Below are 23,769 nucleotides of genomic sequence, written 5' to 3'. Positions count from 1 at the left end.
ACAGTTTGCCCAGAGAGGTGGTAGATGTCCCATCCCTGGAAACCTTCAAGGTCAGGTTGGACAGGGGGCTCTGAGCAACCTGATGTGGTTGAAGAGGTCCCTGCTCACTGCAGGGAGGGCTGGACTAGAGGACCTCTAAAGGTCCCCTCCAACCTAAACCATTCTGTGATTCTACGATTCTATGACCCATGTGGGAAGCACTCCCATTTCCAGAAGAGCAGATCCCAGACCACATCACATGCCAGACTATGTTGCGTATTTGAATAAAACTCAACATATGTTCCCCTGTGCAGCCAAATCCCTGAAGTTTGGGAGACAGTCCCTGGGGCGGTAGCTTTCCTGGGAGAGAGTTGCCTTTCCTTCCTGTTGAGGAAGCTGGAAGCAGCTCAGGAGCTCCCATATTCACAGTAGCAAACCTGGGGGCCCAGCTCCTCCTCTATAGGCAATTTAGAGGTATCTTTTTGAAGGACTGGGCTTTTGGGTCTGTTCCCCTGCCCTTTCTCAAGGGGGAATCAAATGAAGCTGACAGGGGCAAAGCTCAGCTCAAACAAGAGAAGGTGGCTTCTCCAGGGTGCAGCTTCTCATGGAAGTAGGTGGTGGATGTGGAAATGACCCCTGGGCTCAAGGGGAGGTTACAACAGTTGGAGGAGTCAGAGTGCTTGGGAGATGTGTCAGCCATTCCTGCCACTGTCTTCCCTGCCATCATCATGGTTTATGGCCACCAGAATAGCCACCAAAAGGGTTAAAGTCTTTCCAAATCTGGAAAACAAGCTTGTGAGCCCAGCGATGGCCTGAGCTGCAGGCATTCAATGAAAGGCAGAAGTTAAGCACAGAGTCACTACGGCTCATGCTGCACCAGATGACCCCAGGTCGGTGTTCAGAGAGAAGAGGCTAAAAATACACAGCCTACCATGGCAGCACAGTTGGGAAAACACATCAATAAACACTTTCAGGAGAGGCATATCAGAGCAATGGACACATTCTCTGTCTGCGAACACATCCCATGGTCATACGGGATGGGGCTTCTCCTGCTGCCAGGTGGAGCAACGCAGGGCAGGCCATGAAAAATGGCTTGTGTCACCCATGCAAACCTTCATTAGAAAGCAGTCACTTCAATTTACTTGTGCTGAGCCTTGTTATATTTGTCAGGTGAGGTGAGAGCCTGGAAGATGAGAGCTGGCCCCCATCAGGCACCACAGCATCCCTCCATGTCACCAAAACCGTTCCTCCATGATTCATAAACCTCTTGCTGGTGGGAATGGCTCTGGACAAGCTCCTGGGGGTTTGTAGCTGGTTCCCAGGCCCTCAGCTGGTTATGGTCATGATTCACACTGTGTTTTTTACCTTATTTAACAGGAGAAAGGTATTGTTGAGGATTCAGCAGTGGTTTAGTTCCAGGCTAAGAAAAAAGCCCTGCGGATTAATTTATGTTCACATTCAGTGCAAATTCTTGGCTAAACCATCTTGAAAATTCCATCATACACCCTTCTGCAGGGATGGCAACGCTGAAACATCAAATGCCTCAAGACTCTGACGCAATTTCTTAAAAACCATGAAGGTTCATTCACTGTTTATGGACCTTACCTCTCCATCCTGCAACTAGCTCAACAACCACAAGACTTAAGCAAATACATCAAGGGTTTTTTTTAGAAGGAAAGCAAAGCTTCACAATTAATCACTTCTCCCAGGGTTTAAAGAGAAGAATATAAACTATTGTAAGAAATAGTGGTGACACTATCTGTGTTTCAGAAGACCTGGCTTCTTGCTTTATTATCATAGGTTACTGGTTGATAACAAACCTCTAAGAAATGTTCACCTTTGAAAAGGAAAGAAAAAAAGCCTGAAACGACTCTCAATTCTCTGGAGCATCCCCATTTGGCGAATGGGCTCCGTGTGCCTCACACTAATTAATTAATCTCCTCAATCTAAATTGCTTCTTCTGCATCTGCAGTCTACAGGAAAACTTAAACAAGCCCTGAATGCATAAGAGGGGAAACTGAATTTATTTGACGTATCATTTAGTGCCAGCAATTTTCTGTCTTCATTTTTTTCCCATCTTCTGTCTTCCACATTGGGCTTGGTCTGCAGAGAAGCAGCAGCCTTTGGGTTAATTATTTTTCACTGGTTTTGTGCTAGGAGTAGGCCTAAAGCAGTAAGGCAGTAGCAAGAGGAGGGATGCAGCCCAGGGCACATGGTGATGGAAGCCACGAGTGAATCGCAGAATCACAGACTGGCTGAAGTTGGAAGGGACCTCCAGAGGTCATGGGGTCCAACCCCCCTGCTCAAGCTGGGTGACCCACAGCCAGTGGCCCAGGACCACGTCCCGATGGCGTCTGAGTATCTCCAAGGATGGAGACTCCACAGCCTCCCTGGGTAACCTGTGTCAGTGTTCAGTCACAGGGAGAAAGCCTTGCATGTTCAGAGGGATACTCCTGTGTTGCAGTGTGTACCCAGGGCCTCTGGTCCTGCCACTGGTATGGAATAATTCTGCTGGTCAGCTTGGGTCATACTGCCCTGGCTTTCGCTTCTCCTAGCTTCTGCACCTAGCTAACTCAAAACTGGTAAAGATCTTGATCACTGCATACCAGCATTGGCCGAAAACTAAACCAAAATGTCTTATCAACTTTGTTTCCACTACATTGAGTGCTGTCTTCAAAGAAAGGCAGCTTTCCCGAATAGAAAATTGATTCTATAATTGTATCCCAGCAAAACCAGCACAGTAATGAAGAAAAGATGCTTCCTTAGTAACCTATTATTTCTCATTTATTTTATAATGAAAAATGAAATACTTTCTCATTTACCCAGGCACTTCAATATGAAGTCTGAAACATTGCTGAAGATATAAAATTTCACTCTCACATCTACCTTCTAGATGAACTGGCACAGTACATATCAGACCAGTTTATTAGAGCATTAAACTGAACTTTCCATTACCAAAATACATGGCTTGGGAAGATGACATAGATTAGTCCATAAACATTTCATTTCTCCACCGATGTAGGAATGGTGGGTAACAGCACTACTAAATCAAACTGTTTGTTGTAAAAGAAAGGCCATTGCCAATCCCTGGGAAAGGCCTTGCACTAAGAAGTGAATGAGGAAGATTGATAAAAACAATGAAAACGCATGTGCATATTTCCTCAGTAGCATAAAGTATTTGAAGGGGATCGTTCATGCTGGTTAAAAGAAACAGCAATGATAATTATCATTTGTCATTATACTTTTAAACAGACAAGTGCATTTTTACTGTGTCTCCTCAGTTTACACACGAGTTTATTCCCTTAAGTGTGTACGGTCTTCTGCTGTATGAAGGGCACAGAGAAATGTCACAGTGCAAACTGCAGCCAGGGGCACAGCTCCGAGGGAATTCAGCTCCTGTCCAACCTCACAAATATCTGGTGAAGCTCACTTGGCCTCTTCATGGTCTCACAAGTGAAACTGGGCAATGAGGAGCATGTCAAAAGAAGAACAAGGAAGGTGGACAGCACAAAATCTTGAGAAAGCCAATGACATTAGACATTGCTCCCCACAAAGCAGGCCCTGCAGAGAATACAGGTCCTTTCGAGCTGTAGCAACGATCTATTAATGATGGAAATCATAAAAACATGAACAGGCTACTCAAAAGGGACTGTTCAACCAAACCAACTTGTAACAAAGCCCAAATGTCACAGAATCCTCAGGTCAGGGCAGTAACACACCGTACGTGAGCCCACTGACGTGGTGTATTTACATAACGCTGGCAACACTTCTAATACAAGAGGGGTGGATAGTGCCAGTTCTGAGTGTCACTGGGGGATGCAGTGTTTACCAGTGTAACACAGAGATCTCTAGCTGGAGACCTGAAGGAAAAAACCTACCACTAACCCCACAATGGGAGAGCAGGACAGCCACTAATCTCTGAGAATTTACACCCAGTAACATAAGGCAACCCGTATCCCTCTCCTGAGCCATCCGTACCAGAGGGCAGGAAGGATGGACCGTCCATTTGCTGGTATGGGAGAAGAACATAACAGAGAGCATCACCATAAAGAGGAGGAAAATCAGAATTAGAGGCTCACCCTGTGACTATGCCCACACAAGGAATGGAGGTGCAGGGACCAAACTGTGCTAGGAAGGGGCACACCACTGTCACGTAACCCTGGCTATGCTGTGTGCCTGTAAAGTCCCATTAGGCTGCTGTAAGAAAGCACAATCCCAAACTGGAAGCAGCATCTAGAAGGAGGCCAACAATGCATTTGCACTCTCTGCCCTGCTGCAGTATCTATTTCTACTTTGTTTTCTGCAAGCACATGGAAAAAAAAACAACCCACAAAACAAAAAACCATTGTTCTCAATGTCCAAATTTTTACATCCACCCTTCCTCAAAAAAGCCTGGTATGAGAAATGTCAGTCTGTTTACTGCTGTCTGTCTGGGCCATTTCCTGGTCCCAAGAACTGATACTTGATACCCAGACAAAGTTTGCTTTTCTGCAGTTTAGGGCAGGATCTACAATCTCTCAGCTCCCTTATCACTTTACCCTGTGGGTGGGTGTTTGGGTATGTCCTGCCAGATCTTCTTGCTGCAACAAAGCCGCCAAGACTGTAACCTGGGTAACCAGGGCATCCCTAGGAATACAAATCTCCCTGCCAGCCTCCTGCCTGCTAACAGACCCGTCACCAACCTGGGAGCCTGTGCCAGCCCAAGGAGGGCACTTCCTAGGAGGCTTTACCTGATGGGACCTCGTAGGTATGCCCAAATCTTACTTCTGGGCACACAGATTCAGTAATTCCCACCAAAGTCTGTTTTACTTCTTTCCTCTCAACTGCTGAAAACACATACAGCCTTGGAGAGACAAGACTCCTTTCAGCAGGCCCATCTCTAGCACTAGCTATTCCTGTAGTGCCATCTTCTGGCTTAGGGTGTAGGAACACTACAGCTGAAAATGGGACTGATTAAATGTATTTTTTTAAATCTCTTTAAAAAAACCATTTCAACAGGTTTAGACTATGGCTTAATATGCAAAAACACCCAAACTGTGGGAATTCTCTCAACAGATTATGTACAATTCACATCGCAGAAAATTATTAGTCTTAAAATTACCAGATTTTGAAAAATATCGTCTAGGCCGATCTGCTTTGCATTTTGAGCCGTTATAATCTCGCTTCTCAGCTTTTTGTTTCTGAACAAACATCAAGGCTCAAAACTCACTTTTTGCTTACAATTTTTGTGCCATCTCACGACTCCAGGAGGTTGAACGCCTGAAGGTTCCCCAACACCACATGAAGAGTGAGGAAAGCATCTAAAATCTCATTGATGTTTAAGGGAGTGGAGCATCTCCCTTATGAGAAGCGGCTGGGGGGGCTGGGTCTCTTTAGTTTGCAGAAGAGGAGAATGAGGGGAGACCTCATTCATGTTTATAAATATTTAAAAGGTGAGTGTCACGAGGATGGAGCCAGGCTCTTCTCGGTGACAAACAATGATAAGACAAGGGGTAATGGACACAAACTGGAACACAGGAGGTTCCACTTCAATTTGAGAAGAAACTTCTTCTCAGTGAGGGTGACAGAGCACTGGCCCAGGCTGCCCAGAGAGGTTGTGGAGTCTCCTTCTCTGCAGACATTCAAAACCCGCCTGGACGCCTTCCTGTGCAACCTCATCTGGGTGTTCCTGCTCCGGCAGGGGGATTGGACTGGATGAGCTTTGGAGGTCCCTTCCAATCCCTAACGTTCTGGGATTCTGTGATTCTGTGATGTGGATTGTATATTGTTTTAACCCAATTCTCATCACGACGACAATTGGTAACATCTGCTTTCCAGTCAGTTGATATTTCAGGGTCTTGTTGGTAAAGGAAGCAGGTAGCAGCTCCTTTCTCAGTGAAAGGTGCCCATTTACAGCTCAAAATTTTCCCAAACGGTTGACTGAGGAGAGCACTATCCAGCAGGGCCATCACACCAGCTAAGGGGAGGAAGAACTAGGAGCAGAATGGTAAATCTTTATTCTTTCCCCCACCTCCAGTGGTTTTCTTTTCCAGAAGGTAATGCTCTCTCCATCCTCTGGAAAGCCCATGCACATAATAATCATAAAACACCTTCTTTGGGGAAGCAGTACTCAAAATAAAATTAAAACCCACCGGCCCCAGGAGGCCGTGGGGTAGTTTTCTCCCAGGGATCGGCCAAACGGGCCCTGAGACGGGCGCTGCCAAGGCCCGGCGGTGCCTTCCCGCCTATCGCCTGGAGCAGCCCTGAGGCGAGGGGAACTCAGGCTTCGCCCCCCCTCGGTCCCTCGCCAGGGCCGGGGGAAGCATCAAGCTCCCCAAAAGCCGGCCTGCCGACCCGGGGAGGGAGGAAGAAGCCATGGCAAAGCTGGGAGTGGCTCCCGCCCAGCGCAAGCACATAAACAACCCCCGAGTACACAACCGCCTTCCTCCTGGATAAACACCCCCCGAGTACACAACCGCCTCCCTCCTGGCGGCCGCTCCGCCCTCCCCGGCTGCGCCGCGCCTGAGCCGCCATCGTTCTGCTCCTCTCTGTAACGCGATTTCAAAACTACATTAAAAAAATTCATAAGGACGTTTCAACATAGAACATTATGTTTCAACATACTGTTTCAACATACTGTATTGCAAAGGATTTATAACTCAAGGATGGCGTGGGCAGGAATGACTGAGGGGTGCGTGTTGTGTTTCTGGGCAGCAGAAACTCCTCCGCTTGCCACCCAAGGCGCAGTGCAGACAGAAACGAGAAGCTCCCCCTAGACGACCCGGAAAGAAAACGATAACAACAAATTAATAACACAACCTAGCCACATAACGCGACACTGTGACGAAGCAAAGAACACACCGCCCTCTGCCCCCGGCGCGGGCTTTAATGCCGATGCCGCTCCGCTCCGCCCCGCCCCGCTCCGCTCCGTCCTCTCCGGTCGCGGCTGAAGATGGCGACACGGCTGCTTCGCTTGAGTGGGTTGTTAAGGGTTGCTGGTCCTCGGGCCTTCTCTACCAAGGCCAGGTTAGCGGGGTGGCGTTCGTAGGCATCGCTGGCGTGATGGGGTTTGAGTCGCGGGTGTGCGCCGGTAGGGTGGGGGGGGAAACTGGGCGGCTGTGTCTGGAGGCCCCTCCGGGACGCACCGTGAGGAGAGTTGGCGTGTGCCCCCGCGTAAGGGCAGTGGATGTATTTGTCCATCTGCGTGGGGATGGCTGTGTACGTGTTTCTGGGGTGGCACATGCTGTATGTACACATGTATATACAAGTAGTGTGTGTATGCGCCTGTGTATACATTTGGAGGAGTGTGAGCGTGTGGCGGGAAGGTTATAGGTATAGACGTGTGTGTATGCATAGGGTGCGTGTATATTTGTGCGCCTGTGCCCCCGTTGCAGGGGGTAGCTGGGATCTGGGGGAGCGGCTGATGCCCGGCAGGCCTGGGGCCCCCGTGACAGGACTGACCTTTGCTCCAGTTCCCGTCCGCATCCGGGTGACACCGAGTCCCGTGGTGGCAGCAAGTGATGGGCAGGACGCGTCCTTGCCCGGACATCCCGGTCACCCGCGGGCCCGTGGCAGTGGGGCACTTGGGCTTGGGGAAGGGGTTTTTTGGGAGCAGAAATGTAGGAGCGTGCCCTCGCCACCTCAGACCCATGAGTTGTGTCTCCTAGGGCTGCGGTTGGCGTGAAGGAGCAGCCCGGCCCTTCCCTGTGCACTGTGTGGGCTGTGAGCTGCAGTTAACAAAACTGTGGTCCTAAATAAAGCTCAGTATCATTTTAAACAACTTTTAAAATATGGTGGAGTTTTGGGGAGGGTCACTACGTGCCTAGCTTGAGGAGCCTGCGTTTGAGCATACAAAACACTGAACAAGCAAGTTGCGGTAGCTTATTGCTTCCAAATATCCCTAAGAAATAAATGGAGTCTGTGTTTCAGGGCCATTTAATCCTTTGCATGAGTAAGTTCATGTGGCAGTAAATAAAGACATTCATCTCGGTAGCAGAGTAAGTGTAGGCTCAGGTCCACCAAGCTTTGCAGGACTACACGCGGTTACTCTGCTGTGCTGGGAAACGGGTGCTGAGGAGCTGAGGAGAGGTGAACGAAATAGTTTGAGAAAGGAGCAGCAGCTGCCTTTTTGATTTGATACAGCTCAGCTCTGTATTTGTAATTCCTGATGGTTTGTGGCAATAAAGCGAAAGCAAGTGAAATTCACATAATTCACATAAGAAGTTAATTATTCATTTCAGCCCTAAAGTAAGATGTCTTTCTTGACATTTTAAACCCCTACTTTAAGGCTTTCCTCTAAACCCTTCCTTGTTATTTTGTAATTGTAGTTTCCTGGTGTGGTTTCAACAACTGACACCTCTGTTTCAGTTCTTAGTTTTTGTTAAAGAAGCATTTTATTTTTAAATATGTTTTTATCAGAGTTTTAGGAGGATTAGCTTTCCTGTACAACAAAAATACTGGAAGTTAGAAGGAATTAGAAAACATTTTCAAGGTTTGAACTGTGGAGATACATGTGCTAATGCAGAGTATAATACAGCCCTCAGAGTGTGCAAATCCATGTTGTACTCGCTGTTATTTTAAGTATGTGGATTTCCAGGGTTGTGGATTTGCAGTTTTGGGACTTTCGGGAGCATGTACAGAATGAACAAACCCCACAAAAAAGTTCACTTGTTCAAAAAAGTTCCCTCCTCAGGTTAAATTGAGCTGAATTGCATTGTGGAGGCTGTGTGGCTCGAGGAGAAGGCAGTGATAATTTTTAGCGTATCAAATTAAAAGAAACTTTATGTTCTTATCTATGTATGTTTGGGGTTTTTTTTTGAGGCGTTAAGGACAAAGCAGTCTTGCTTTACCTCCTTTCACGGTGAAATACACTGTGTGTTAGGTCTTTATATTTGTCATGGGTTTCCTTTGGACACAACAGTGCGCTAGACTTGCGATGTGAAGTATGTTTATCAACACAGGCGTTCCCTTTCTTTTAAAAGGGCTGTGTAAACGGGGGTGCCTGTGTCCTAACAGATGCTTTCACTTGTCTTTTTCAGTCCTCTGCAAACTGAACAGCATGGCACAAAGCGCCCAGAACCATCTTCTGCTAAAAGCTTGATTGATATAGGCACTCGGAGGATCTTCTCGTCAGATCATGATATCTTCAGAGAGAGTGCCAGGAAGTTCTTTCAGGAAGAAGTGCTGCCTTTCCACGCAGAGTAAGATACCACTTAAACATTCTGGTTTGCCAGAACGCGGTTTTTTCCTCAAAAACGCTTTTTGCGGTGTTAACCCTTAACACGACAGGACAAACAGGGTATTTGTTTCCATTTACAAGCTGTTTCAAATCCACTCAATTAAAACAAAACTGGCTATGAAAATCATATGTGAAAAAGAAATAAATCACACTTGATAAAACTTCACTGCATTCTTTGAGCTCCAGTGTGGGCAATTTAGCATCCTTCTCTTAGGCCTATGAGGCAGTTTGCAGAGAAACTATTGCCAGGTATTATCTGACACTGATGTCTTTGGTGTAGAGTTAGGGAGACAGTTCAGTTTGCACGCTGTTGTACTGCTGCCATCTGAAAAAGCATTGACTTTGTGTCTATGTTACACTGCAGCAGATTTTGTATGTACAATAGATGTAGGATAGTAAGATGGACTACGTATTACCAGGGAACTTGCACTAAATATCTTTGTTTAAATTTCTGTCTTTTTTGCTTCTGTGGAAATGTGTGGTCGTCTGCAAGAGCAGAAGTGTTGCACTTCCATTGAACAGAACTGGGAGGGTGTCTTTTGCCCTTGTTTTTGCAATATCCAATCACGTTATGGGGAAAGAAAATAAATTAACTCAGAACAGGTTTTTGAACAGAAAGTGTTAAACTGCAGTGGTGTCTTAAGTAATTTCTAATTGAAAAACATTCCTGCAAAAACAGCGGGGAGGCTGAAGGGCTTCTGCACAGTGAGTTTCCTGATGCAGCTCGCTCTGTGTGTGCGCACACAGTTGAGGTGGCACAGTTGTGTGGGTGGGGTGTTGTGGCTGTGTGGCAGAAACAAACATCAGGAGGCAATGGAAACAGCTTTCTTACGTCAGGGCTGTTGCCAACTACATTTTTCATCCTCAAACCAAGACCTCAAAGCAGTACCTTTTTCCACTGTACAATCATATTCTGTCCACAGAAACAGATGTTTTCTCTCATTTTTTGTTGGAATGACTTCTAGTGCGGGTCTGAACAGGTATTTGCTCTGCTTGAGGTTACTCAGGATCCTGTTTGGTAGCTTGCTGACACAACGATTTCCTAGAGAAACTGGAACAAGTTGGACTTGTGTTCTTGCATCACTCCAGTGACCTATGAACCATTCTGTTCTCGCACCTTGCAAGTCAACAAGGAGCCATCACACGTAGTGTATTGATGGGCTGGGCTGATGTGAAGAGGCGATTGTGGCATCAGTTGTGGATTATTGTGAGGCGGAGAAGCTTTGGTGATGGTTAAATAGAGACTGGAATGGTCCTGAAAGGTGGGTGGGGGAGGAAGCAGAAATGACCATGGGAGAGATTAGTTTAAGATTCCCAGTGTAGGAGCAAAAGCTCTGGGAATGAGCTTAAATATGTAGGATAGGATACTTGATTAACTATGGATAAAGTGCTGTGACAAAGCTCTGCAACTTGCAAGTGTCAGTGGAGTGTCTCTGATATAATCTGTGAATCTGTTTTTAAATTTACTTTTTTAAGACATTTAAAAAAAGCTGGGCCGTTAATGGCCTTTAAACTTTCTGTTGAGTTGGCAAGCTCCATAAAGATGCACTATTTTTCCAAGAATAAGTGATTCCTGTAGTGTTAAAGTTTACAAACTGTCCACAGATAAACCTCACCTATCTATTGGCAAACTTGAAACCACCTTAAAGCAGTTATTTTGCCAAGATACGGTTACTGACTTATGGAAAAGTGACTGATGTGTTAACACTTGGTTCTTACAAAGCAGTTCTCACTGCTGGTAGAGTTGAAATCTTTCACAAAAGATACTGTTGTGTCCTACTCATTTTGTACGTGGGGAAAATGAAATGTCGGGAAGATAAAGACCTGCTTGTAATTGTCCAGATGGTTGTGGCTAAATCTCCTAAATACCAGTCTGGTGCTCAGACCAATAGGCAGCGCTCCTCTTCATAACAAGTCTTCAAGAGATGTCGGTTATATGTTGATAGCAGGACTTCAGATTTGTTATACGAATAGGTACCCCTATAGTGCCAGTGCCAGTGGACTTGAAGACTAGAAAAGCTATTATTAAACCACTTAAGTGTAAAATATAGTTGCCTATGTACCCTACATGTTGTCTGTTGGTGAGACTGAAAGTCTTCCTATGCAGTGAAACGTGGCTGCGAGTGTTCCAGTGTGAAGCAGCAGCCGTGGCAGATTAACAGTGGCACATGGGGGGTTTGATGTGTGACTCCGCTCTTGTGTTCATTTTGCAGATGGGAGAAGGACGGCCAGGTGAGCAGGGAGGTCTGGGAAAAGGCAGGACAGCAGGGTTTGCTGGGCGTTGCCATCGCTGAAAAACACGGAGGCATCGGAGCAGATATTCTCTCTTCAGCTGTGGTCTGGGAGGAGCAGTAAGTATTAGGTGCTTCAGGGAGAATTTCGGTGATGTTATCAAGAGCCTGTATTTTTTCTTCCATAACGTGTCTTTATTATGGAATACGTTTGCTTCCAGAAAATGGTGTTATTTTCTCATGGAAAGTCTAGTTTAGACATATATAAATCCCTCCTGGTTTAAGTGTTCCAGATGATTGTTTAAGTAGTAAATGTCCTTGTGCTCCGCTGTTAGGACATTGTGGCTGGGGGAAGCATTTTTGTTAGTCTGGTAGATTATATTATACCCATTTGGCTGTGAAAGTACATTCTGTAAATAACAGTACAAGTGCCACAAGCTCGGATTGTCTGAGACTTCTGTGTAGTGAGGCTTTCTTCATTGTTGGGTCTACATTGTAACGGTGTGAAGTTCAATGTTTGTGTCTTTGTAGCACTTTTTTCTGAGTGTTTTTTTTTTCCCCACTCCCCAAGGATGTATGTTAACTGTACAGGCCCAGGCTTCAGCCTTCATTCAGATATCGTCATGCCTTACATTGCAAACTACGGCTCTGAAGAACAGATTAAACACTTTATCCCTAAAATGGTTGCAGGCAAGTGTATTGGAGCTATTGCCATGACAGAACCTGGGGCTGGCAGGTAAGAACAATGGTCTTCACATTATGTGCTATTGATTTGTCAGGGAACAAAATTCTGAGCCTTCTGGCTATGTGGTCATTTTAGTGACTAGACTATTTTAGATTAGGTAGGACCTCAAAAACTGTGTTACAGATTACTTCTACAGCTTTGTCATTTCAAGGTACTTGCTCAGAATCCATTTCTGTATCATCCCACTGTGGGCAAACATGCTTTGTATTTGGTTTTGTGGTCTGAGTTTATAGTCACTAACTTGCTTGTCAAGTTAACGTACTTCTAGTATGAAATGTGTTGGTTGACAGTCGGCTTAACATGAGCCAGCACTGTGCCCACGTGGCCAGAAAAGCCAATGGCATCTTGGCCTGTATTAAAAACAGTGTGACCAGCAGGGCCAGGGAGGTGATCATCCCCCTGTACTCGGCACTGGGGAAGCCGCACCTCGAGTGCTGTGTTCAGTTCTGGGCCCCTCACTAGAAGAAGGATGTTGAGATTGTGGAGCGTGTTCAGAGAAGAGCCACAAGGATGGGGAGGGCTCTGGAGAACAAGCCTGATGAGGAGCGGCTGAGGGAACTGGGCTTGTTTAGCCTGGAGAAGAGAAGGCTGAGGGGAGACCTCATCACCACCTCCAACTGCCTCAAGGGAGGTTGTGGAGAGGTGGGTGCTGGGCTCTGCTCCCAGGTGATGGGGGATAGAACAAGGGGAAACGGCACCAAGCTGTGCCAAGGGAGGTTCAGGTCAGAGATAAGGAGGAAGTTCTTTCCTGAGAGGGTCGTCAGAAGCTGGAACAGGCTGCCCAGGGAGGTGGTGGAGTCACCATCCCTGGATGTGTTTAAGGAGTGGGTAGATGAGGTACTTAGGGATATGGTTTAGTGGGTAGACAGGAACGGTTGGACGTGATGATCTCAGAGGGCTTTTCCAACCGAGCGATTCTGTGATTCTGTGAAATGTAGCCAGGAGAAAATTACGTACCTCAGTAAAGCGGGCTTGATGTTACTGTCAGCTTTGTTTTGGAACAGGACACCTTATTTTCTTTCCTCTGAATCCTTTCAAATGGAGAAATGTCCCTCCTTGCCCATCATTGAAGGGCAGACAGCACATGTTTGGAGTATACACGGCTGATCTGGCCAGTTTCCAAATCAGAGAGAGACAAGTGAAGAGCAAAGCCCATGCTGTCCTGCTTTTACAAATGGTAGATGTTGCCAGTGGGTTTTTACAGTCTTCTGGTCAGGGTTCAGGCTGCTTAGAGGATGTGATTTTTTCTGGCACTTGTCATATAAGGCGTATTGGTGTAAGGGGATGCTGACCCACTGGTGTCAGTGCTTGTATTACACCACATTCCACAAGCACATACATTAAAATGGGGCCTTGTGCTGTTGTACGATTGCATAGATTTATCATCTCTTTCCACATCATGTTTGTGGTTTCTGTGTTTTACTCTCAGCTATTTTACTCTGTTTCACTATCCTTGCATGCGTTTTCACTAAGCCCGTGCCCAGACAGTATAAAATCTACCTCATTTTGTACTGGGTTGAATTCAAGATACAAATCACAGCTTCCGGAATGGTTTCTTGAAGAACCTTTTGAATTTTGTTTTAGTGACTTGCAGGGAATACGAACATATGCAAAGAAGGATGGGAGTGACTGGATTCTTAATGGCAGTAAGGTAAGTGAACAGACATAGATACTACTCAGAGGCTTTGGGAACTTAATGCATTTAGACAGTGAAAGTTGTACACTGTTAATATCTCCCTCTAGTCCTTTTCTGTTTTTTTATTGTTTTGGTGGGTTGTATTGTGATTGCTTTTGTGTTTGTTTGTTGTTTTTTTTTCACAGTTACTTTTTCTTACAGGACTTAATGTATTTCTTTTGCCAACAATCTATGAACCAGTTTATGGAAGGGCATGAGTAGGTTCTTTTTGTAGCTTTTAAATAACCCTATCAAAAGGCCCATTTTTCATTAAACTGTGAAGAAAATGTAAAAGAGAAGAAGTCCTGCATAGTGTAACCAGGACCAGGTCTGGTTTTTGATACTGAGGTTGAACAACAAAAGATACATATATTTATTTATAACAACTCAGAGATCTTCTGTGGCATGAGTAGAAACTTGTGTTGCCACACTTCAGGAGCCTGCTGGTCATGCTAGGAGAAAAAAACCCAAACTGCAGCAGATGCTCTGTGTGTGTTGTCAAGCTGCTGCAAAGCTGGCAGTGTTACCCACATCTTTCATTGCCACAGTAGAAAAGCAAGAAGGCAGAAATAGTGTGCAAATGGAAATGTGGGTTCAACAATTTGGGGTTTTTTTTAAAGCTATAAAATGTCTTAATCTCCTTTCTCTCCCTTTTCTCTTGTACTCCTGCTGATAGAAACTTCTGTCCCTAGAGAATTTTGAGTGGTGAGAATGTGTGCGAGCAAATATGCGTGTGCAGGTGCTCAACAGGATTCTTGCTCGTGCTGCATAGTTAAACCCAAGCAGGACAGATGGCTCACTTCTTTAGCTGGAGTTCAGATGGATCACTCTGGCAGGTTCATGAGTCAGTCTGCAGGATGATAGTGAGCAGTTGTGACAAGAAGCCAGTGATAGTTTTGCATGTTATAGAAAAAAGGACCTCTATGTTTATTTAATTCCTGCATTTGGTACCATATTCCTTCTTTATTATGGGACAGACAAAAGAAACAGATCTGTGCGTTTTTTAACTTTACTCTTCTGACCCACGCAACACTTCTCAGACTAATAACCTACTTTAGACTTTGTTCCAAAACACTTAATTCAGAAAGCTTAAAGCTTAAAACTCTTGACACTTAAACCTTGCCTTTCAGTTCCCCTATGAAAGTGTCAGTGCAATTTGTCTTTCTGCTGCTTATGATACTTTCTAACTTACATCCACCTAGCTCGCTGCTTTATTCCAAGTTGCATTTTTTCCAGGTGTTCATCACTAATGGTTGGATGAGCGATGTGGTAATTGTGGTTGCGGTTACAAACCGGGAGGCCCGATCTCCTGCTCATGGGATCAGCCTTTTCCTGGTGGAAAACGGAACAAAAGGTTTCATCAAAGGACGCAAGCTGCACAAAATTGGCCTGAAAGCTCAAGTGAGTTCATACAACCCCTAACACGTGATAGATGTTGAGGAAGTCTAAAACCACATAATGCCTGGCATTAGCTAAATAAACATTGAAAGGAACCGTGGTGCTATTCTACTTCTTAGGCTTTAGAGCACAAATGATACACATGCTAAGTATATATGCTGAGTTTGCCTATGGAAGTCTGAAGCATGTGATGTGCAAGGAGAGACTGAGGAAACTGAATTTCTTCACTGTGAAGAAGTCTGGAAGGACAAGATCTTATTGGTGTCGTTAGCCACTTAATGAATGACTGTAGATGATGGAGCCAGATTCCTCTTAGAGGAGCACAGTGAGAGTGGCAAGGGACAGAGGCTGTAGCTTCTGGAAAGGAAAATTCTAAGTAGATACCAAGGAAAAATAAAATCACCATAAAAGTGATCAGATACTGGAACAGAGGCCAAGAGAGGTTGTGGAGCCTTCATCTTAGGAGCTTTGGAAAGCATAACTGAACAAGGCCTGCACCTGCTTGCTTTGCTTGGAGCTGCTTTGAGTAGGAGGGATGTAAACTGGATGACCTTTGGAGGACCCTTCCAACCTAAATGATACTAAGATTTCAAGTTAAAGTGTACAATAGCAAGAAAATATGGGGCAAAAGAGGTGGGATGAAGAGATGACAATGTCTGGCTGTAAACTGCTGCATTTAAAATCCCCTTAGGATACAGCAGAGCTGTTTTTTGAAGACGTGCGGTTGCCAGCCAGTGCCTTACTTGGAAAAGAGAACAAAGGCTTCTATTACCTGATGGCAGAGCTCCCTCAGGTAAGAGGAACGTGAGTGTGTGCTGTCTGTAGGAAGAACACAGGCACAATTTTTGTCATTGCAAGAATCTACCTTATTCTTGAAGGCTGTGTATCACAGGGAGCTACCTTGGGCTCAGAATCTCAGTATAAGCAACACTGTTGATACTGCTGCTTTTTAACTGAAGTACAGTTTCTAGTGCTAAAAGCACAGTTCTTTGGGCATTGGTAAAAATGTTGATATCCCCCTAGCTCAAAACCAGATCTCTTAGTCAACAACCCAGCTACTGAAGAACCTGTGCTTAGAGCAGTGTATTTAAAAGCACATACCACAGTTTTCTTTTGTACTTCTGGCATGGAGCCGTTTTGCTTAGTAAATTAAATATGGTTTGGAGGTCTCTGATGCATTTGGCATTCTCTGTAAAGAAACAAGCAAGCACTGCTGTTCTAGTCTTCTACCAGCAGAAGCATATTGAAGATAAAAGGAGCTCTTTCCTGGTCCATATAGCAAAGCAAGGAAATTGCTTAGTTGCCAAAATACCTTGCTAGTGAAAGTAACAGTTTACAACTGAGTTTACAAAGTTTGGGAAGTATTTGGGAGGACAAAGAGGCAGTGTGGTTTTTTCAAAATGTGGCTGTGCTTTGTCAAAACTATGACATCGTATTTGCCTCATCTGGTAGTGATCATGTTTATTTAATTTGATGGTGTGAGTAAATATGAAACCCGATCAAAGGAAGTCTTTTCCTGCTTTGAGGAGATAGATGCACTCATGAACAGTTTCAACACAGTGCATCAGATTTCAGTGGTGCTAGAAGTAATTGTTCTGTGCTTGGTTTCCATTTTCCAGCATGTTATAAGGAAGGAAAAAACAGCAGGGTTGGTTTTGGGGGTTTTTTGTAGGTTTTGTTTTTCTAGAATTGTCCTATTGAAACTGCTGAATACAGTTGTTACTGTTTAAACTGAGCAGTGAAAACCAATAATTGAAACAGAATTCAATGTGAACTTTTCAGTCAGTGGCAGTCCCACAGTTGATTTGTAGCTACTTTTTAGGTGGTTGTTGTGATAGAACATTACCTCATTAAAGACTTAAAAGTGAGCTTCAGGCAGCAGGGCCTTTGTCCCACTCGTTCGGTGGAGTAATGCAGTGTGTCTGGTTTGATTCTTAGCGTGACTTCTGCCTGCTCCCTTAATGAACAGCACTAAACATCTGTTTCCCAATTGGGCATGAACCTACTTGCATCTGATACTGAGAAATGTAGGACTAATTCAACCAGAGTCTGTAATTTGTGTTTCAAAAGGAAAGACTGTTAATTGCTGATATGGCTCTTGCTGGCTGTGAATTCATGTTTGAAGAAACAAGGAATTATGTGAGGCAAAGAAAAGCTTTTGGGAAGACAATTGCACACTTACAGGTGAGTGTGAACTGAGAGACTTGTATACAGATTGCAGTGTGCATCTGCTTTACATCTGTGTATGTGGAATAGTGAGCAGATGAAAATATTGGGCTGTTTTCAAAGAACTGTTGGCACAAGTTTCACTGTTGGACTGTGGCTGTTGTTTGCTTCCGTGCCCAACATGCACGTATGAAAAAAAGACCCAGAAATAATAAAACCAACACCACTAAAGCTGTAATTTATGTGTGTTACGATTCAGATAGATACCTCCACATGCAGCACTGCTGGGAGGTAAAATAGGCAGACGGAAACTATAGTGTCTTTTTGCTGCTGCTGAAGGAAAAATACCTTGTTGCTCTTAGGCTTGCGTTTTACTGCCAGAGCTCCTAATCCTAGTCTGTTACACCTGCTTTTATTTCTGTATCTGCCTGGAGTCCCACAGACTGCAGATGAGCTTGGTGCGTGTGCAGGTACTCCGTTCCTCTACACATAGTGCATTGTAGACAAATGAACTTGGAGGCTGATGCTCGTGGGGCCTCCCAAGCAGCGACCGTGCTGCCTGAATGCCTGCGGAGGTGTTTGTGTTCAGCTGTATGGGTGTTGTGATGAGATGTCTCAGCTAGCAGCTAGCTGGGTGTTTAAGTGACTGCATTTAAAATTGTAGGGTCATTGAGAGCATACCTTAGGCCTGACAGTGGTAGTTAATTAGGTTTTGAGCCGTTTATGCCTCTGCTCTTTATTTGCAGTCACAAAGCAGATGTTGCTTTCCAGTTACAATTTTCCTGAAAACGACATCAGCTGTTGCAGCTGAAGCAGACCAAGCTCCTGCGTGTTTGGTTTATAGGACAGAAGTGGCTCATGTGGGTTAGAGGATGTTGGCTGCCTTTTTTTAATTATTATTATGTTGTTAGATATACTTCTGAAATACTTTTAAAAATCAGTTTCAAGGTCTTGGGGCTTCCTTTGTCAAAATCAAATCTTTAATTGTTAATAGCAGCAGAACTGGACCCTTTAGAGGCTGGAATGCTGGTTATCTCTCAGGAAATGATGGTCTTCATCTGTTTTTAAAGTTAACATTCGGAAATCCATTAATTCCAGATGGAATTTAGTATGTGCAGTGTGCAGCTTTAACAAAAGAATTGCATTTTCCCTTCTTTTCATTTAGGTAAGGGTTACTTCCTAAGTGTCGTTTACTGTGCAGAGACCGCCAAAATAATTGTTTTTAAGCTAACCCACTGCCAGCCACCGAGTGGCCAATAAACTTCATAAAATACATTATTTTTGCCAAAATAATCTGTTCTTGCATGCCTTTTCAGTTTCCTTTTTTTTTTTTTTGCTCATGAGCATATAATCAAAAGTCCTTTCTAATTAGAGCTCTCCCTTGCCTAATTCATTTAGTCATGCCACAGTACAGTGTTTGAAATAAACCCTTTCTTTGTAATAATAGTAGACTGGTCAATTATATTTATTGTCAAGAGAAGCTAGAAGAATTTTAAAATACAGTTCTAGAACTGTGAGAGCAGAAAAAACTTGGTTAATGGGCGGTGTTTTTATCCCCTCCATACCAGCATTAAAAGAAGACAGTCAAATGCTTGCCTAGCCTGGTTTTATGTGTAACTTTAGCGATGGACTTCAGTCCATCTTCGGTCTAGAAACTTCCAATGTGAAGTAACTCAGTGTTGGAAAGCTTTCTGATAGTCTGTAATTTCCTCTGGTTTTGCTTGTGTCTCTTTGCATACAACTTAAACTCTGAAGAGCTGAATACGTAGGAAAATGCATCCAGCCGATGCATTCATGTTACTAATAACTGCAGAAGTTAGTGGCTCTGCAGAGTGAAAGGACATTCCCCCACAAGAGGGAGCTGGGAATGACAGAGTACCCAGTGCTGCCAGCTCTGCTCTCCAGGAATTTGTGCACTCAGGATTTTTCTCTTGAGGTCATGCTTTGAGTTGGTTTGAGAAGTAAAGAGCAGTAATTTTCTCTAAGACTGGTAAGGACGTAATTGTATGGAAAGCAAGTTGCCTTCTGATGTATAGAGCCAAAGTTGTTTGGCTTTATGAGTTGTTTTGTTTTACAAAATGCTCCATTTTCTGCTTCAAATGTCACAAAACCCCTGTATTTCTTCTGCTCTTTCCTTGCCTCCTCCATCCACTTGCAAAATAAGACAGTACAGCACAAGTTGGCAGAAATGAAAACACAGATTTGCGTGGGCAGAGCTTTTATGGACAACTGTTTGCAGCTGCATGCAGACAAACGCTTGGACTCTTCCACAGCTTCCATGGCGAAGTATTGGTATGTGGTTAATGTCATTTGGAAGTTTTACTTGCATGATCTTGACAGGAGTCTAATGATAAAAACACTAATGAAAAGATCAGATCTAATGAAAAGAGAAAATTGCCATCTGATGAATAACAACATTGTCAGCTACTCATCGAAACCACTAGCTGTAGCTTCAATCAACAAAAACTTAGTTGCATTGGAAACCAGTGTTGGTTGAACAGATCAATCTTGAAGAAGTAGCATGCTTTTAAAATAGGTTGTCATAGCAGTAAGATCAGGACTCGGCTTCAAGTAAAAGTGAGTATTTCATTGGTATTTAGAAAAACATTTACATTTTACTGTAGTAAACTGTTGCTGAATGTTTTGGTTTTGTTTGGTTTGTGGGTTGTTTTGTTTTAATGGAAGTGTTTGTTGGGTTTTTGGTGTTTTTTGTTTTTTTTAATTATAGTTTTGTTTGAAGTCTGTATGATACTTTTTAGTTAACGTTACTTAGCAGTAGCTGGTTTTGAAGTTACCTCGTTTTGGGAAGAAGTAGTTGTCTGCAGCTATTGCTGTAACGGAGACTAAACAGTTCTTTCTTTTGTTGGCCAGAACTACTTCTCCCTCTCCCTGTACTTGGTGGTGTTACCTGTTAACTTAAGGTTTAACCAGAGAAAGCTGGATGAGTGTACACATCTAAGATAGTGGCACCTTAATTTGTATAGTTCCGTTTTTGCTTGAGAAGATGGGAGAAAAAAACACATCAGACATGAACAAGTAATTTTATGGAGGATGCAGAGGCTTGCAGATTCTAGACTTATTTTCAAAATTCTAGAGGAAACGAGCAGAGAATACTAAGGAAATCCAGAGAGAATATTTACAGTGGAAGGGAGGATTTTGATGGAGTGCTGCTGCTGGCACTGGTTGCCTGGAAGGGCCCTCGCAGGTGTTAGTGCCACACTTCGTTGTGGATTTCCCCTTTCCCTGGTGGAGTTCCCTAACAACTTAGATGGTCTAGAAAATGGTCAAAGGTAGAACTGGTTTATTTCCTTCTGTTTCAGAAGACTATCTCAAATTAATTTTGCTTCAAACCTCTTGTACAGTTTTTTAATTTAACAGTTCTTTGTTAAGAGATTGTATCGAGATCAGTTACGTAGAGTAAAAGGTTTGGTTATATTTTCGTCCTGCTACCTTATCTTTATCTCCACTCATGTTTCACAGAATAACATCCTTCTGAAAAACAGTTTTCTTTTTTACCATTTAAGGTCTTCTGACCTCCAAAACAGCATAGCCACTCAGTGCGTGCAGCTGCACGGAGGATGGGGGTACATGTGGGAGTATCCAATCGCAAAGTAAGTGTAACATTTCAGACTTGAACGCTGAAAGATTATCAGCAAAATGAGGCACTTCCTTTACATCTCCTTGTCAGTTGCTTTGTGTTAGTACTGATTGACTGTTCTTTTTCACATCGTGTTTACTCAGAGACAATTCATTGTACGGATGTGTGCAGGAGGGCTTTGTTTTGATTCTCCAAATAATTCATAAGCTATTGAGCAATTATCTGTTTTTCACAAAATAGAAGTTGTTTTTCTGGAAGAAGATGTAAATTGAAAAAACCAGAGAAGCAATGTGAAAGTGAAAATATGGGGAGCTAGTTTGTATTTTTTATCTGATATTAAATGCATGCATATGAAGGAAGGAAAACATGTTGGTCAGCCTAAATCTTTTGTAATACCACAGAAGAACAAATCGCCTTCTCAGGAGCATGACTGGCTACGTTCAGTTCAGCTTTTTACACCTTTTTAAATGAAAAAGCCAGGAGATTCATATGTAGAGAGGAATTTGCCATTCCCAATTTTTTTGCTTACTTTATCAGTTTAGGGACACTTACGGAATCTTCTCATTTCCTTGTATATTATGTGTGAATATTTGTTTCCTTTTGTGTACATGCCATTTGCCACACTAGTATAAGTAGAGCTTTAGGTATTTGTGGGGTTTTTTTGGTGGTTTTGTTTGTTTGGTTGTTTTTAAAGAGGAGGTAATCTTATAGTAGAAATAGCCCAAACAGGATTACTGTGCAGTTTTATAAGCAGGTAACTTTAACTTTTTTTAACTGACTGGGTTCAGATTTTTATATTGTAAATACACTAAGAGTATGAAACGTTGCTTTAAAGTAACTTTTTCCTGCATGCTTTTTTTGAGTGCTCTGCACCCAGCCTTACTAAACAGGAAGGCCAGCAAGCCCTGTTCAGGGTGTCCTCGAGCCCCTGCTTATCTGTGCGCAGTAGTTGTCCATACAGGATTTTATTATCCCCGTGGTTTGGCAACATGTGTGTTTCCAGAGAATGCCGTATTGCTCCTGGGCTACTCTCTGTGTAACGAAGCAGAATTAAGATGGAAAAGCACACCGTCATCGTCCTGTGTGCTGTCACCAGCTAGGCACATACTAGGGCCGGTTCTAGCATGGAGATGGAAATGGTTTGGCTGCATGCAGCTTTTCGGCTGCTGGAGCTGGTGTCAGTAGAAGGCTGTAGCCAGCTGATGTGAAACCAGTTGGCACTTTCTGTTCCTGCCAAGGTGTTTGAATCTCACCTCAAAGAAAGAACTGACAGCACCGTTAAGCAGTCTTCTTGACAGGATCAGACAGGCCAAGGCATTAGAGAAATTAGCGGGATAATTATCAGGTTGGCTCTGCAGGAGTTGTTTTTTCACAACAATAAGGCACCTGAGCGTTGCAGTTGGTGTAGGCGTGCTGTTCTGCAGGGGGTGTGCGGTGGGCGAATGGGGGCTTTGGTGTCACGAGCTGAGTTAACGCTCAGGTGATGGGAAGAAGGATTGGAGGAGCAAAGTGGCAGAAGGCTGGTTTTATGGAGCTTTATTTCATTTTTGTTTAATTAGGGGGGATAGTGGGGACTTTACAATGTAAACAAAACACCAGGGAAAAGATACTGACCCAAATGCCTCAGTACCTTGGAAAGGTGAAATATTTTACGTAGTTGAAGCCTCTTTGAAAACGTGAACTTCTTGAAAAAGGGGAATAGTGTACTTTGAAAAAAGTGGTGTTCAGAGATAAAACTTGATACCTTTTTATTTTGCTTGTATGTCCATTCTGAAGAGTTGTTTCTAATCTTTCCTTGGTTTGTTTGTTTTCCCAGAGCTTTCGTGGATGCCCGTGTTCAGCCAATCTATGGTGGTACCAATGAAATAATGAAAGAGCTTATCGCTAGAGACATTGTCAGTGACAAGTAGGGCAGATGCTTACTACTTTGGAAAGCCTTCCAAAATCCTTTTGTATTAATATATATATGTAACAAATCAGACATCAGGATGTAAGTAAAATAAATGTGGTGCATTGTATTCTTTCAAGGAAGTGACACTATTTAAAAAAAAGTCTATACTCATATGCAGGAGCATATTTAATGAACTTTCAGTTTAAATGTCTTTGGATGACACAGAGCAGTTCTCTGGGTTCCAGCATTTCTGGTAGTGACAGGCAGTTTTTGAGTCTGTCACTTTCAGGCTTGATGCTGTTATATTGAATGTAGCCCTCCTCGCTTTTCCGAATCAGATCTCTTCTCCAGAGAAGCCACGTTCTTAGCAAAGAAACAAAAGTTAAAATGTTAATGTAACTTTGAATTGGTATTTACACTTGACATAGATCACTGTGTTAAAGCAGAAATAAAAGACTTTGCTGCCGTTGCTATCTATCCCCCAGCCACTCTGCAGGAGAGAACATACCACTGACCTCGATGTTTACATGTAACCCAGAATGCCTTATGTTAATTACTTTGTTCAAAGAAATATAATAAACCGTTTCTATGCAGTCTCATGGTTGCCTGCATTACTTCGGAGCCTGAGGGAGAACCGGTCTGCTTCCTCTGCCCACTTTGACCTCAGGGTTCTGAGGGGAAGCGTTGAGGGACGGAACGTGATGCTGGAGGATATAATCAAACCATTTCCAAGTGCTTATTCCCAATAAAAATGCTATAAAAGATTTTTAGAGTTTTTATTTGTTTCTTTACGCCTTCCCGACGCGGGGAGCAGCGCTGCCCGGGGCGCTCGGCCGCATCCGTTCTCTCCCGCTCTCCGCCGCCCCGGG

General features: G+C 43.8%; 1 protein-coding gene across 1 annotated transcript; it reads left to right on the top strand.

The window, feature by feature from the left end:
* The first annotated feature begins 6,910 nt into the window (after window positions 1–6,910).
* On the top strand, window positions 6,911–23,008 carry ACADL (acyl-CoA dehydrogenase, long chain). The gene is made up of 11 exons (XM_010182766.1): window positions 6,911–6,984; window positions 8,997–9,158; window positions 11,410–11,547; window positions 11,999–12,163; window positions 13,757–13,823; window positions 15,084–15,248; window positions 15,937–16,038; window positions 17,316–17,429; window positions 19,576–19,703; window positions 20,936–21,022; window positions 22,826–23,008. The coding sequence occupies exons 1-11, from the start codon at window positions 6,911–6,913 to the stop codon at window positions 22,917–22,919; spliced, it is 1,296 nt and encodes a 431-aa protein (XP_010181068.1). The 3' UTR covers window positions 22,920–23,008.
* Window positions 23,009–23,769: the final 761 nt, after the last annotated feature.

Source organism: Mesitornis unicolor, unplaced genomic scaffold (genome assembly GCF_000695765.1).
Source record: "Mesitornis unicolor isolate BGI_N332 unplaced genomic scaffold, ASM69576v1 scaffold6244, whole genome shotgun sequence".
Lineage (NCBI taxonomy): Eukaryota > Metazoa > Chordata > Aves > Mesitornithiformes > Mesitornithidae > Mesitornis > Mesitornis unicolor.
This window is presented reverse-complemented; position numbering and strand designations above follow the sequence as displayed.